Source organism: Vipera berus (genome assembly GCF_964194415.1).
Source record: "Vipera berus genome assembly, chromosome: 1".
Classification (NCBI taxonomy): domain Eukaryota; kingdom Metazoa; phylum Chordata; class Lepidosauria; order Squamata; family Viperidae; genus Vipera; species Vipera berus.
The window spans coordinates 151,106,850-151,123,443 of NC_138202.1; the positions used below are offsets into that span (position 1 = coordinate 151,106,850).

The 16,594-nt window shown below is 38.0% G+C and overlaps 1 protein-coding gene across 2 annotated transcripts in view; it reads left to right on the forward strand.

Moving 5' to 3' along the window:
* PKP4 (plakophilin 4) overlaps nt 1–16,594 on the forward strand; it is a 203,360-nt gene that overhangs the window by 128,433 nt on the left and 58,333 nt on the right. For both annotated transcript variants that reach the window (XM_081312603.1, XM_081312604.1), the window contains 4 exons: nt 7,060–7,094; nt 11,267–11,392; nt 11,511–11,701; nt 13,078–13,630. In XM_081312603.1, the coding sequence (XP_081168729.1) occupies nt 7,060–7,094; nt 11,267–11,392; nt 11,511–11,701; nt 13,078–13,630 (905 nt within the window). The remainder of the gene's footprint in view (nt 1–7,059; nt 7,095–11,266; nt 11,393–11,510; nt 11,702–13,077; nt 13,631–16,594) is intronic.

The following is a 16,594-nucleotide window of genomic DNA, read 5'->3' on the forward strand; positions in this document are numbered from 1 at the left end:
TTATCTATATCTTGCATTATTTCATCTGCTGGTCGCTTCAACACCCCTTCCAAAGCCTCAGAAACCATTTTCTCCAAATTTTCCTTAGGATTTTCTATTAGGCCTCTGATTCTTAAAGCAAACTCCATCTGAGAATATTGTGTCGAAATCAAATCATAATTCATTTTCTCTATTACATTTTCAGTTTCTGTCATTTTGGCTTCCAATCTAATATCATTTTGAGCAAGATCTTCCAATCTGTCATCCAAAATCTCAATACTTTTAACCATGCCCTCTATTGCAGATGTGATGTCTGCTCTCATTTCTGTTAATTTCTCTGTAAACTTCTCCTCCAACTTTTTCTCCATTATCTCAACAAATTGCTGCATTTGCTTTTCCATAGTCTCTTGCAACAGATTCTGCAAATCTTTTACTGTAAAAGCTGATACAGATTCAGATGCAGAGGACAATGAGGTTTTCACCGAAGACTGCTGCCTCAGGGCAGAAACTTTAGAAGATATAGCCGCCATTTTCACCCTCTATTGTTAACTACGCAGTTTCACATGCAGATTCAGCAAAGTCCATTGAGTTAAAGATCAAAGCATCATCTTCACCAAAATCTCCTGCTTCGCTCTGCCTGCGTCCTCGTTCTCAAAAGCTCTTCCTTGCTAGCAGGGATGGTTGCGAACGCCCTGTTCTGCTCCAAAAAACCCGGAGCAGAGGCGCCTCGCAGTCCGAAGCATGCCCAGGCTTCGGGGGGGCTCAATCCTTCCGCTGCCAAAACTATAAGTTCTGGCAGCCCCGGAGAGCTCTACCCCTACCTGGACGCTCACCCCCTCCTCTTCTCCCGAGGTGGGGGCTTCCGAGCCGCCGAACAGCTGATCAGCGCTGTTTTCGGCGGCTCTACGGAGCTGCGAGGCTGACAGCCAAGAAATGGCTGCCTCCAGCGTCGCCTTGCCATCCGGAAGCCGGTTGTCAGCAGCTTCTGACTGGCCACATGAATGTAGCCAGTCATTCCCCTGCCAGTTTGCAGGGCTTCCTCGGATCCAGTGGAAGGGCCACTGCCCCTTTGCGATTGACGAGAGTCCCCTCCTTCTTTGTCGCCTCTCCGGGGTGACTTTCAACCCTTTTTAGGGTCCCCCTCCCTCTCTTTCTATTTCATTTCATTTTTATATATTTTTGTTATTTTTTAAATTTCGTGTCTTATTAAAAATTATTTCTACTCCTTTCCATTCCATTTTCTCTCTCCCTCTTTATTTTTAATTTAATTTCATTTTTCATTTCTATATATTTTTCTTATTTTTTAAAAAAAATTGTATCTTATTAAAAAATTCCAATAAAAATATTTTTAAAACACAGAAAATTACTCAACATAACTGCTACAGTTATGTTGGTAGTCTTCTCCTTACAGATAGTTATTTGCCTTAATCAAAATCTTTTCTCCTTTTCCTCTGTATGTTTGTGTTTGTTTATTTACTGTGGCCAATTACTTTCTCTCTTATAATTGACTATGAAGGTAGGTGTGTGTGTGTGTGTGTGTGTGTGTGTGTGTGTGTGTGTGTGTGTGTGTGCATTTTTCATTGAACCATAGTTTGGATTTATGAAGGCATCCTGAAGCCTATTAATCTAATCGCTGAATACCAAATCCCATAAAAAATCATTAAGTCTAGCATTCTAGATGTTAGAGGCAGAAAATCACTATTTGGGTGACATTGTAGTACAAATGATCAATAAGATGAAAGAGATCATGAGATACAATCACATAATCATTATAACTGGTGCAGCTATTTACCCAACATACACTATGCAATTCCTTTGAACTTGATCTCTTACCATACCATTAAAGTACCGTTCCCATACTTGGATTGTGGGACTGGGGACCATATACACCCATCATTGTGAAATGTATACAGGTTTAATTTATACATCTAGCTTCATTGTTGCATTTCAATCTCCTGTCCTGGCTCTGGAGGCCTTTTGGAGGAGTCTTGTTTGGTTAGCTATCAACCTTGCTAAATAGTCCAGAACCTTTTGATCTTATGGTGTAAGGGAGATAAGTATACATTCATAATCAGAATACTACTTCTGCTGAAATTAATTTTAAAACAAAGGTTAAATGATTATAATTGATTAAGGCTTTAAACTTACAGAACACCAAGAGGCCTAGGTCTCACTGCTTTTTCAAGATATAATCAGTGGGGGGATTCAGATATGTGAACAACCGGTTCTCTTTGTGGATGCCACTTCCGGAAGTCCATTCTGGGCCTGGGCAATAAAAACTCAGCTACTGGTTCTGCCGAAGTGGTGTGAACCGGCTGAATCCCACCACTGGATATAATCCAGAAATGGGATGTCGGGTCATTTTCTGATCTAACCAATAATGTTTAAGTATAATCAAGAGACATTTCCATGTGTTAAATGCCAGTAGTTTTTGCTTGACTTGTTAGAATGTCCCATTATAGATCCCTGAGCATAGACAGATAATATATTTTCTATGCAAGCAGATCTTCATATTTTTTTATTTTTATTGAAAAACAAAAAAATGTTTTAAACCTCAAAAACATTATAATAAACATTTTCTATACACAATATAAATTATATATAGAATTCTAAATTAGATATTTATTTAAATAATATAGTTAACTTTATAGACTTACATACATAAAACATACTGTTAAACTACTAAGAAATTAAAGGGAAAAGTTGAAAAAATCATATTAAATTAAAAAATCAAGATAACACAGTAAAAATCTAAATATCTAATGCTTTTCCCCAATAGTGTATAAAAGTCCATTTAACAGATAGATAGATGATGGATAGAGAGAGAGATAGACAGACAGAATCACACTACTAAAATTATATGGTTTTCTTCATTTTTCCCCCAAGTTGCAATTCCATTTTTAAACAATAAATTGAATCTAGGCCTTAAGCAAAATTATAGGTCAGTATCTATTCATTGGTTCATAGGCAAAAGCTCTGCAGAAAATAAGATATGCAACCATTATAATTTCCTGCATGTTTAGCTGAATCGGACCAAACAGGGATCAGAATTGCTTTGTCAAATTAAGATAGGAATGTTGTGCCAGATATTGGATTTGATCTTTAATCATCATATTAGTTGTTCCTCAGTTTCAAATCCTATATTTACCTGGTCTTTTGTTACTGAATTGATGGAGAACAACCTATTAATGACACTGACATTTGTCTAGGGTATAAGTTGAGTTCATTGTTGAAAATATCTTCCAAGTACAACCAACATGGTGTGATTCAATGCTTAGTCATTTACTTTGAATAAAAGTTATTTCATTGTTTTGGAAGACTTGTTGGCCTTGTTATTCAATAACAATAACAATAATAGAGTTGGAAGGGACCTTTGAGGTCTTCTAGGCCAACCCCCTGCACAGGCAGGAGAACCTATACCATTTCAAACAAATGTTTGTCCAGTCTCTTCTTAAAAACTTCCAGTGTTGGAGCATTCACCACTTCTGGAGGCAGGTTGTTCCACTGATTAATTGTTCTAACTGTCAGAAAATTTCTCCTTAGTTCTAGGTTGCTTCTCTCTTTGATTGGTTTCCATCCGTTGCTTCTTGTCCTGCCTTCAGGTGCTTTGGAGCAGGGCTTTTCAACCAGTGGTACGGGTACCACCTGTGGCACATTGGCACCTGGCAGGTGGTACACGACCATTCTGGACAAGTGGTAGCGGGGGAGGGGAATGAGCTGAACCGGTGGCAGCACCGCACAAGCTTGAGCGAGAGATGGCTGGAGTTTCAGGGCTCAGTGGAAGCGCCAGGATCAGTACCAGGCTCCAGCTGGAGCTCGGCACTGATCCTGGCGCTTCTAAGCTCAGAAGAAGCACCGATCAGCTGGAATGTTGCAACAACTGATTCATATTTATGACAGTCAGTGTCCCAGGGTCATGTGAAGTGATCAAAACCTGCTGCAACCACCCAGCAGACGGGAGGAATAAAAGCCAACCCCCCCACCCCACCCCCGCTGCCAATCCTCAACAGAAATGCTCACAACAATGAAAACCTTGGACAGGAGGAAGAGTGCCACCAGGCAGGCAGGTGTCTTGCTCGGCTGTGGCTTGGGGGGCACTTTTTTCAGTGCCATTGTAGCTTCGAACAGTCACTAAGCAAACTGTTGTAAGTCAAGAACTACCTGTACTTCATCACTTTTTTCCTTTTTTTCCTTTTTTCTTTCTTTTTTTTCTTTTTTTTTTGGTCATCAAGTTTTTGACACCTTGCTAGGTGACTGGTGGTACTCGGATGTTGCCATATCCTAAAAGTGGTACAATGGGTGAAAAGGTTGAAAAACCCTGCTTTGGAGAATAGCTTGACTCCCTCTTCTTTTTAGTTACATACCAATAGGATGGAAATTAAATAAATACTGCATGCATCTGTTTATAGTGAGAGGGAGGGAGGATGTGTGCACAAAGTTAAAAAAGATGCCCATTGTCTGTAAAATTATATAATGGACTTAATAATGGTTTGAAGAGCTCACCTCTTATTTTGAACAAGTATTTTATCTCTAGAAAGTAATTCAGAAGCTTCTTTATAAATTGTCTGTTTAATTTCCCATTAGTTTTCATAAGTGAACTGTCTTAAATGTATATAAATACCATATGGGTGGTTATGTCTGTCTTAGCTGATGTGTATTATGTATATGTGTCTTGTATATACACATTTACCATATAATAAATATATTGTTGGGGGAAGAGGTTCTGCACTTTTCCTTTCCTCTCTTTTATACCCTAGACCAGGGGTCCCCAAATCCCAGTCCATGGACTGGTACCGGGCCGTAGCATGCCAGCAATCAGGCCGCAAAAACAAGCAAAGCCCCATCCGCAGGATGTAGGCAGCACACAAAACCATGCATCCTCCAGTCCACACAATAGCCTCTCTCCACATAACCGGTCCCTGGTGCCCAAAAGGTTGGGGGCCTCTGCCCTAGACAGTTAGGGCAAAGCCTATCTGAATTTATTTCTGATACTTTCTTTGTTTCCCAGGCTTAAAGTGTGTTTTATACATGTTTTTGTAACCATCTCTGCATAGTTTCTCCAAAGTTCTCTTTGGCTGTGTTGTGGCAACTATGAGCAACCACAGAGATGTTTTCCACTAAGCTGGAATAATTATGAATAGGACCAGTGGGGCAAAATTTGATGATTACATGATTATAGCATGTATCCAGTGATTAGTCTCTTTCTACTCTCCAAAAGTTATAGTTTCCAGAATAAGCAGTTTCAATAATAGCAGTAAACATAAATTTAAACTATTTTTCAGCTGCCTTCAGAGCCTTGGTGGAGCAGTGGGCTAATGCCTCCTTAAGTAACACCAGCTGCCTGCAGTTAGTGCAGGTTCGCATCCCACCAGGCTCAAGGTTGACTCAGCCTTCCATCCTTCCGAGGTAGGTAAAATGAGGACCCAGATTGTTGGGGGCAATTAAGCTGACTTTGTAAAAATGCCGCTGGGGGTGTGTGTGAAAGCCCTAATAAGCAGGCATATACATAGAATGAAGGCTACTGCTAAGCTTGTAAGCTGCCCTGAGTCTTCAGAGAAGGGCGGGATATAAATGGAATTAAAATAAATAAAAATAAATAAAAATAATAAGCCTGCAGAAGTACAGCCTAGGTCCTTGACATATTTTTTTAGAGGGACCTCAATTTATAAAAATATTTTAGTGTAACAGTGGTATCATCCTTAAAATTCTTTATCATTGAGGTCAAATTAGGAGCTAACTTGTGGTTGAAATAGCAACCGGTCGTTAGAAGAGACCATTGTGGTTAACTGGATGCATAACTAAACTGTTTAGCTGTATTTAGCTATATATTTTTCTAACTTTACCTGTAGAGGTTTGAGCATCTGTATGGCTATTATTCACAGGGTGCTCACATGGAGGGAATCTAGTTACTATAGCCTAAGGCAGGGGTAGGCAACCTTGGCTCTTTTATGACTCGTGGACTTCAACTCCCAGAATTCCTGAGCCAGCCATGCCTAAGGGGGAGAGAGGTGAATATAACCAAGTTTCCATTCAATTTGTCCTTTCTCTCATTGGCTGCCAAGGAAATTTCATTATAACCATTCAGATCAAGTTTGGGAGGGGGAATCACATATCCTATAGGAACAGAATATCTGTTTTAATCACAAGTTCTGTTTATACGGTTAAAGATGAATATTTCAGTTATGCTGGTTAAAGTATTATTTCAAAATTCATTGGTAGATAAGCAGGAATAATTTTCAAACATGAGAAGAGTAAGAGCAGGAACAAATGTTAATAATGTTAAAATTAATCATACAAGGAAAGATTTTAGTATACAGTTTTGATTAGTCCTTGTTAATTAGTCAAAAAGACCAATATGTTGCAGATTGGACACATTTATTTTAATTCCCCTGTTGATGTCAATAAGAGTTAAAGGGGGCTTGGAATAGACCTTCGTATTTATTACTGCCACCTTTGCACTGTAATGATCTCCACCATACTCTCAGTAATCATGATAAGCTAATGAATATAGCTCTAAATTGTGCGGTCCCAGAGATCTTTATAGGCAAGTTCACTGGATGGATATGCCAGAGACACGAGATCTTTTTCAACAGTTGGCAGATTAATGAATAATTAATTAGTCCACTTCTATGCTTTCCTGGTGAAGGATTGTTAAATTAATTGCTTGCTTTTCGTAATGAGATATGATGGGGATGTTAGCAAATAGCCTATGGGGTTCAATAGACCCATGTTTATCATCGCTTTTGTTGGCACAACAGTGCAATGGTCAATTTGGGATATGGCATTCCACGCCAGTTCTCACTGGTTAAATAAGGATCTCTTATAACTTTAGATAGCTAAAAAGATAACCTGAAGGCAGATGTGGGAAGAACACGCTTTCTTTCCTTGAACTGTCCTCCTGTGCTTAAAATTGTCCATAAGGATAGTGGGTGAAGGGAGATGTGTAGAAATGTTCTACCCTCATGAGAATTTTTTACACGTGTGGGTACTGATCAAAATGTACTCTCTGTATTTATAACAATAAAGAACGTGAACGCCTGAAAAGAATTACATTTGATTTCTTTTTTTCCTTTTCTATAGTTCTACTGAGAAGTCTTTTCCCTGGAGATCTGCAGGTATACTTTTGCTTTTATGACTACATAATTCATTGCTTTCTTATTAACCCACTTGTTCTGAACCACAGTCATATAAGTTACACAAAAGGCAAGGTGTTATATAATCTTTTAAGGAGATGTACAAATGTTCCTTGCACAATCTGTTGTATTTACATAATAGCGTTTTTCATGCAATCCAGGCCCTAACTGAAACATTCATACTTAAGTCTGTACACAGGACAAAAGAGAGTTCTTTGAACTATGCATGGGTCAAAACAGGGTTCAACCTTTCAAAAGTAGTTCAGGGATGGGATGGGATGGGAAGAATAGAGAAAGTGCCAGGAATATGAGCAGTGGATGGAAGGGCCAGATTGGTGCATCATGTCCCCCCTCTTCCCTCCTCCATTCAGCATCAATTAATATAGTATATCCCATCAACCCATCTGAGCTCAACCTTCCTAGTCCCACCCCCACATCTGCCATCACTTGCCCAGTGTAGCTTACGCTATTTATTAGTCCATCTGTTCCCGGATCTCAGCATCTCCCCTTCCCTATCATCCATGAGCTGTTCTCCTTGAAGAGCAGAAAGGAAAAATGAAAATATGAAAGCTTCCACAGATTGTGATGCAAAAATGGAACTTTTTTTCCTTTGTGATGCTTTCATTTTCTTTAGATGGTTTCCTAACCCCACCCCAACACAGAGGAGCACTCTAAAATCTAATTGTGACATGTGACGTAGCTTTCCTTTCTGGGTAAGCAACATTATGCAAAGTGTAGAAAAGGGCTGAGAAATATTAGACCAAAAAAATTGAAGGCACTTACATACATATATATATCAGTCCTCGTTCATTTTCTGTATGTGGCCAAACCATATGTACTTGTTTTATACTGCTTATCTTTCATATTCACTCTCCATTCATTCAGCACCATTCATTCTTGACCCGAACTCTTCATGTTTTCACATAAAAAATCCAGTATAGGCAGTCCTTGTTTACTGACCACTCATTCACTAACCTTTCAAAGTTATAATGGTGTTGAAAAACAACTTATGACTGGTCCTCAAAGTTGTAGCTATCGCAGTCTTCCTGCAGTCATGTGATCATGATTTCACAGCTTGGCACACATTTATGTTGGTCACAGTATTCTGCTGTCAATGATCACCATTTACAATCTTCCCGGGCAGCTTCTGACAAACAAAATCAATGGGGAACCAGCAGGAAGTCATAAATCAGGGGTCTTCAAACTTGGCCCTTTTATGACTTCTGGACTTCATCTCCCAGAATTCCTCAGCCAGCATTAAGTATGATGTCATACTTAATGGCTACAGGCGATTCACTTAACAACCACAGACGGAAATGATGTGATCACTTGATGTTTTACTTAACAACTGCACCACTTAGCAACACTGTTGCTGGTCCCAATTGCAATAAGTAATCAAGGACTACACTTGTAGTCTTCCCCCCCCCCCACTGCCTCCAGATGCACTTCATATTTCCTCGGGTTCAGCCAAGTCCTACTTCCATGTAGCATCTTGCCTGTGTGTCATACATTGCACAAACCTTTAAGGTGATAGGACATACAAGCTATATTGGCTTGTAAGGTTGTCACTAGATTAGTAATTCTAGCATGCATAGAATAATAAGATTGCATTTGGGGATAAAACTTTGGTTGCTTGCTATAGTGGCATATTGGCCAAAATGTGCCCCAAAATACTGATCTTTCAGTTAGCAGGGAATGAAGCATGTGACACAGTTAATTTAATAAATACTTTTCTGTCATACAAAAATTAATTTACCGGAAAATTCCTTTGACATAAATGAATTGTATATAATCATGAATATCATCAAGTTATTCACCAAGCAATCAATGATCCAAACAACTCCTTATGACTGAGATTTGCAGGACTAGCATAATTTAATTTTTCTGTATTAAATGTCTGTTACCTTCCTTGTTCCTTTGGTTGTAATCCAAATAAATGTATCAGTAGGACTAAAGTGTAAGCCATTGCCTATTTCATTGTAAGTGGATATTTTAAGTCAAGGCCATAATTCTAGTAGCGCTTCCTTCATATAGTGAGTTGACCCCCACACATATTCATTTCCTTTTTAATGTGTTAAGTGCTTGAGCTTCTTACTGTTAATTGTTTTCTGTATTAAGTGTCTGTTATCTTCTCTGTTCCCTTGGTTATAATGCAGATAAATATATCAATAGGCCTAAATTGTAAGCCACTGCCTATTTCATAGTAAGTGGATATTTTAAGTCACAGCCATAATTCTAATAATGCTTCCTTCATATAGTGAGTTGACCCCCAAACATATTTTCTTTTCTATGTGCTAAGTGCCCGAGCTTTTAGCCTGTTAATTGTTTTAAGCTGTGAAGCTAAGAAAACATTATTTAAATAACTAACAAACCAAAAGCTGATTCTAAAACTCTGATTCACAGATGCTCCAATATATTTTTTCTTTGTGCCTTCTGGTGCAAATGCTTTCAACTGCATTTCATTTAAGACATATTGAAAATTGCCAGCTATTGCTTCAAAACTTTCTTCATTCAATATCACAGAATTGTTTGGAGAAATAAACTGATAACATATCTAAACTTTAGATATCTAAACATATCTAAAGAGCCTTGGTGGAGCAGTGGGCTGATGCCTCCTTAAGTAACACCAGCTGCCTGCAATTAGTGCAAGTTCGAGTCCCACCAGGCTCAAGGTTGACTCAGCCTTCCATCCTTCCGAGGTAGGTAAAATGAGGACCCAGATTGTTGGGGGCAATAAGCTGACTTTGTAATAATGCCGCTTGGGGTGTGTGTGAAAGCCCTAATAAGCAGGCATATACATAGAATGAAGGCTACTGCTAAGCTTGTAAGCCGCCCTGAGTCTTCGGAGAAGGGCGGGATATAAATGGAACTAAAATAAATAAAAAATAAAATAAATAAAATAAACTATCAGCATGGCATATATAGTTCATTTTTCCTTAAGCTCTTGGAGGAAAGAAGTATGGATGTTACGTGGTGTCATATTCCAAGGAGACTTTACATGACTTATACCACTTCCCTTTGTTTGGAAGGAGGCATTTTTATACAGTATATCCTATGTGGTATTTTTACTTTGGTTGGCCATCAGCTGGCAGGATGTGACAAATGTAACAACTTGAAACCAAAAAGGAGCTATCAATGGACATGAAGAAATCATGAATCAGAAAGCCCTCGAATTACTTGTAGTACCAACACAAGATATATAAAAAGAGATCATTGCAGCTAACACAGCTGGACTACAGGAAGTCCTCAGCTTATAGCCACAATTGGAACCAGAACTGCTGTCACTAAGTGAAGCAGCTGCTAAGAGAGTCATGCCTAATTGTATGACTTTTTTGCCGTGGTCGCTAAGTGAATCGTGCAATTGTTAAGTGACTCTGGCTTCTCTTATTGACTTTATTTATTGAAAGCCCCACCCCTACCAAGGTTGTAATTGGCAGTCATATGACCTGGGACCCAGCAACTATGGTAAATAAATGGCAGTTACCAAGCACCCAAATTTTGATCACATATCTGCAGGGTTGCTACAATGGTTGTAAATAGGAAGACCAGCCACAAATCAGTTTTTAACACTATCGTAACTTCAAATGGTCGCTAAACAAATGGTTGTAAGTTGCAAACTACCTGTATAAAAATTCAGATGACCAGTAGAATATATGAACGCTCTGCTGCCATTTTGAGATAGACTGCATTTTTGCATTCCAAATCTGATAGCCCTAGTTTTTTTAAAACATTTTCTGTAGTAACAAAGAAAGAAAGATCACCGGAGGTTTAAAGCCTTTCTGAATACAGACCTCGTAATTCAACATCTGGTATCATTCTAGGTATTGAAGACTTTTGGGAATCTGTATTGGTTTCATTCTATGGCCGCCACCAGAATAGCCAACAATTTCTTCAGTTATTGTTTTCAAATTTCCCTGCATGGAAAATGTATGAGATCATCTTTTTGGAGCTGAGAAGAAAAAAACATTTGCAAAAGAGGGCACTTTTCAGATAGAAATATTGCATACACAGTCATACACTTGCTTACCTATTTCCGTATGGAGAATATACCATACTACCTACCTTTGTTGGTAATGTTATGTAGAATAAAGTCATGAACGTACAGAAAGGTATATGTAAGCTGTTTTCATTGACTAACAAAACTCTGCTTTCAGAATTTCCAAACGCAGGTGTAAATAAGCTCAGAACATCTGAGAGTGTTCCTATCACTTCTTACCATGTTGGAACAGAGCCTGAACAAGGAAATCTTTACTCTCCAGAGCAGACATCGCTTCATGAAAGTGAGGGTCTGTTATATACATCTTAAATAATCTGACATTTTTCAATTCAAGAGGGGTTTTTTTGTGTGTGTGTGGTAACCTGTAATAATGTCAGTCTTGTAATGATTTATTTCCGCAGGATCAGTTGGTAACTCTAGAAGCTCAACACAGATGAATTCATATTCTGATAGCGGGTACCAGGAAGTAGGCAGTTTCCATAACAGCCAGAACCCAGGAAAAGGAGAGAGCAGACAGCAGCATTCTTTTGCAGGAGCAAACAATAACCATTTAGTGCGAAGTTCACGTGCTGAAGGACAAACTTTGGTACAGGTACAGCTAAATTCCAGCACCTGTTTTCGTTCAGTGTTCCATGTGCTAGACATTTGCAAATAGTTATGCTTTGTCATTGTGTAAGGAGATATGTCTGTATTTTATAAGAAAAGGCCCCCAACCTTTTGGGCACCAGGGACTGGTTCTGTGGAGAGAGGTTTCTCAACGGACTAGAGGGGTCATCGTTTCCTGTGCTGCCTGCATCCCGTGAACGGGGCTTCGCTTCTTTCCGGGGCCCAGTTTCTGGCATGCTGCAGACCGGTGCCAGTCCACAGACTGGGGGTTGGGGACCCCCGCCCTAATTTATGTAGTAGAGGTCTGCTATTTATTACAATATTAATTTCTTTCTGCCCATGGGGCACTCGTTTCTAGTACCATGGGATTTCCTTTCTTCACAGCCTCCCCCCTCCCTTCATCGTTTTCCTCCAATATCTGCTCGGGAAAGGCTTCCAACTATTTTGAGCAGATGTGGAGAATGGGCAGCGTATAGGAAGAATAAATTCTCTTCCTGGGTAACGCTCTGCCATATAAGTTGCCCAATGTTTTTTTAAGTTTGCAACGTTTACTCAAATTAATTTATTGTTCATTAAAAAAACAAAATATCGCAGCACTTGAAAAGCTGCCCACAAAAAGTGAATTTTAAATTTTGAAAGTGTGTGTATGAAAGTACATTTAAGAAAGTACATTTAAGAAAAGTCCACAAAATTATAACTTAGTGTATATGTAGTATAAAAATAATATTTACCAAATTAATATAATTGTCTTAAGACATAATTGTCTATAGATTATAAACAAATCATATAAAAATTTATAGAAATAAAAACCATGAAACAACACATTTATCACAGCTATTCCACAAAAATAAAAATAAACTCAACAAAAACATTGTTTATTGTTACATATTGCAATAAGTATAGTTTGTATGAAAAAGGTCAACTAAATAAACCTGAGCCTATATTTGTAATGAAAAGATGACTGTTAAACTAAAGATACAGCGATGCAAAATTATAATGGTATAATTATATAATCATTTTACAGGGTTATTATCTTTATAGCCTCTCTCAAGGAAATCTGAAAAATATTTTCTATTTAATTTTTTATTTTTCTATTTAGTAAACAATGTTCAGTGTTCTCTAACAATGCATTCTAGATGGATGCTGTAATAAATAAAATTGTTTAACAACGTTTTAGGCTCAGTGTAACAAAAGGAAAGTATTTTACTTTTCATTGGGAGAAACTGAGAGTTCAGTCCTGTTCAGAAGTACTTTCCAGTGCATCCAATAAGGCCTAATCCCAAATCTGTATATGAGGTTTTCACTTAATCTTTACACTTAAATTTATTTTGTTGATATCGTTATTTTTCTCCTTTTTAATAGACAGCACCAAACATAGCTTCCACCAACAGAGCCATGAGACGTGTAAGTTCTGTTCCATCAAGGGCCCAATCTCCCTCATATGTAACCACTACAGGAGTTTCCCCTTCAAGGGGATCACTCAGAACTTCTTTAGGAAGTGGCTATGGTTCGCCATCTATTACTGAGTCACGGTCTGTCAGCTCTAATGTTTTCTCAACATTACCTGTTCAAAGAGCAGCATCTCCATTTACTACACAGAGGCCTGCCTCACCAGTAGCAGTGCGCCGAATTGGTTCAATAACATCTAGGCAATCAACCAACCCCAATGGAGGAACTCCTCAATACCAGCCTTCAGTCAGAGTTGGTTCACCTCTCACAATAAATGATACGCAGACAAGAGTAGCCTCTCCACCCTTAACTCAAGTTGGATCTTCGTCACCAAAGCGCTCTGGGATGACTGCTGTTCCACAACATTTGGGAACATTACAACAGACACTTCATGACATTGAGCAATATGCACAGCAGTATGATATCTATGAAAGAATGGTTCCACCTCGTCCAGACAGCCTTACAGGTTAGTAAAAAGGTAAAGACACAACTTAAAATTTTGTGCAATTATATTTTATGTTAATGACAAATGGAATTATCTGAAGCAATTATTGCAATTATTTTTCTGAAAATGAATGTTTTAAAGAAAGGAATTGATTCTTTCAAAAATAATAACAATTGGTTAGTGTGGTTGCATATTTTCACTTTTTTTTCTTTTCTAAGTCAGAATTGAATTTCAAGCTGAGGAAGAAAGAATAAGCAAATCTAAAAAAATACAAAATTACTAATATTTCTGTGCTGTAAATATATGTCAGATCTCACATATATAGGTTTGCTTTCATTGCACAAATGATTATGCTCTAACTCATGGGTGTCAAACTTGCGACGTCATGTGACATGTCGCGACGTATCGTGATTTTTTCCCATTGCCGGCAATGCGGTGGGGGCGCGGTTTTGGCATGATGCATGTGGCCCAGGGGCCAGCAGTTTGATACTCCTGCTCTAACTAAATAACAAATGGTAAAAATAAAATATATCATCTTAGTTGGCCTAAAAATTGTTAATCACATTATAGAGTGTCCTCTTAATATCTCAGAGCATTTTTTTTTAGAAATAAAAGGGGGGAAAAGTACAGAATAACATTCTTCTATAGTTTGCATTTATCTTGCCTAATAATTAAATTATTATTTTTTTTTATTGAAAAGTTTTAACATACATTTTATCTTTAACAGTCCCCCCTCCCCCTCCCTTCTCCCTCCCTCCCTACCCCTCTCCCCCTCCCCCCCCCCCCGACTTCCCAGAGCTAAGTACAGGGTATAAAAACAAAAAAAAAACAATCATAAACATCCATATGCTAACAACCATAAACTCTAAAATCTATCACTCTCTGGCTCATATAGGATAATACAAACACTGTTAATATTAATATATATAGAATTAATATATAGAAAAAAAAGAGAAAAAAGAAAAAAGAAAAGGAAGACTTATTCAAATGCTAGATGAAACTTTTTAGTCCTATATTTGTTCTGGATATACTCAATCCATTTTCTCCATTCCATGATATAACGTTCTTGCGAGTGATCTTTCAAATAAGCCGAGATCTTTGCCATCTCTGCCAGGTCAGAAACCTTTAAAGTCCATTCTTCTATTGTCGGCAGTTCCTCCTTCTTCCAATACTGACCTATTAAGAGTCTTGCTGCCGTAATTAAATTCAACATCAACTTGGTGTCCTCAACCGTAGCATCTGTAATTATTCCCAACAAAAAAAGTTGCGGACAAAACTTTATCCTTTGCTTGAAAATCTTCTGCATATTCCACCAAATTTTTATCCAGAAGGCCTTCACCTTTTTGCAAGTCCACCATATGTGAAAATATGTTGCATCTTCATCGCCACACCTCCAGCATTTTGGCTGATAATTCGGGTACATACTTGCAAGCTTTTTAGGATCTAGATGCCATCTATAAAACATTTTATAAAAGTTCTCTCTTAAATTTTGAGCTTGTGTAAATTTTACGTTCCTCACCCAAATCTTTTCCCACGTGTCCATTGTAATAACTTCTTGAATGTTTTGGGCCCATTTTAGCATACAATCCTTAACAAGTTCTGTTTCTGAGTCGATCTCTATCAATGCAAGATATATCCGTTTAATATGTGCTGGACCCTGATTTCTAATTTGTTTTATCAGATTTTCATCAGTCATTGTAAAACCAGTTTTCTGGTCTTCTTTCCACCTGGCCCGTAGCTGAATATATTGAAACCAAGTTTGAACAATCTTCTCCTCTCGCAAGAGACTGTATGGTTTCAGACACCAGACATTTCTTTCCAAACTTAAAATCTCCTTATACGTAGTCACATCATGTTTAAAACCAACATTTATATTTTCTATTGCGTGCTTTGGAATTGCCCACAAAGGTATCTTACAGTCTAACTTATATCTATACTTCTTCCAAACTCTCAGCAATGCCTGTCTTAAAATATGCGCTCTAAACACATTATCTACCTTCTTATCATACAACAGATATGCATGCCAGCCAAACAACAAATCGTGGCCCTCAAGATTTAATAATCTCTCTTGTGTCAAATTAATCCAATCACTTATACCTGCTAACGCAGCAGCTTCATAATATAATTTAAGATTAGGCATTTTAAGACCACCTCTTTCACGAGTATCCTGCATAATCTTAAGTTTAACTCGTGGCCTTTTCCCTGCCCAGACAAATTTGTTGATACCTCGCTGCCATTCCTCCAGATTAGAATCTTTCTTGAGAACCGGTATCATTTGAAATAAGAATAAAAATTTAGGCAGGACATTCATTTTCACTGCTGCGATTCGCCCCAACAAAGACAATTGCAGTTTTTCCCAACTCTCCATTTCTTTTTGAATTTTTCCCCATAATTTTTCATAGTTATTTTTATATAATTTTGTATTAGAGGGCGACAGAAGCACCCCCAAATATTTGACCTTTTTAGCAATCTCAAATCCAGTTAACCCTTCTAAAAGGGCCTTTTGCGATGCTGTCATGTTTTTAGCCAAAATTTTAGTTTTTTGTACATTAACTTTAAATCCAGAAACCTTCCCATATTGCATTATTATCTCCATCAGGTCCACAACAGAGCTCTCCGGCTGGGTCACTGTAACAACCAGATCGTCTGCGAACGCTCTCAATCTATAATCCTGATCTCTAATTTGTATACCCTTAATTCTTTCCGAATTCCGTATTTTTACCAATAATATCTCCAATGTTAACACAAATAACAAAGGCGATAACGGGCACCCTTGCCTTGTACCCTTCTCAATATTACATGCTTCTGTCAAACTATTATTAACTATTATTCGGGCTGTTTGTTTTTGATATAATGCCCTAATTGGTTGCAGAAATTTATCCCCAAAATTCATTTTATCTAAAACTTTCATCAAAAATTGCCAGTTCAATTGGTCAAAGGCTTTTTCAGCATCTAAAAAAATTAGCGCCGCAGGGATCTGGTTGT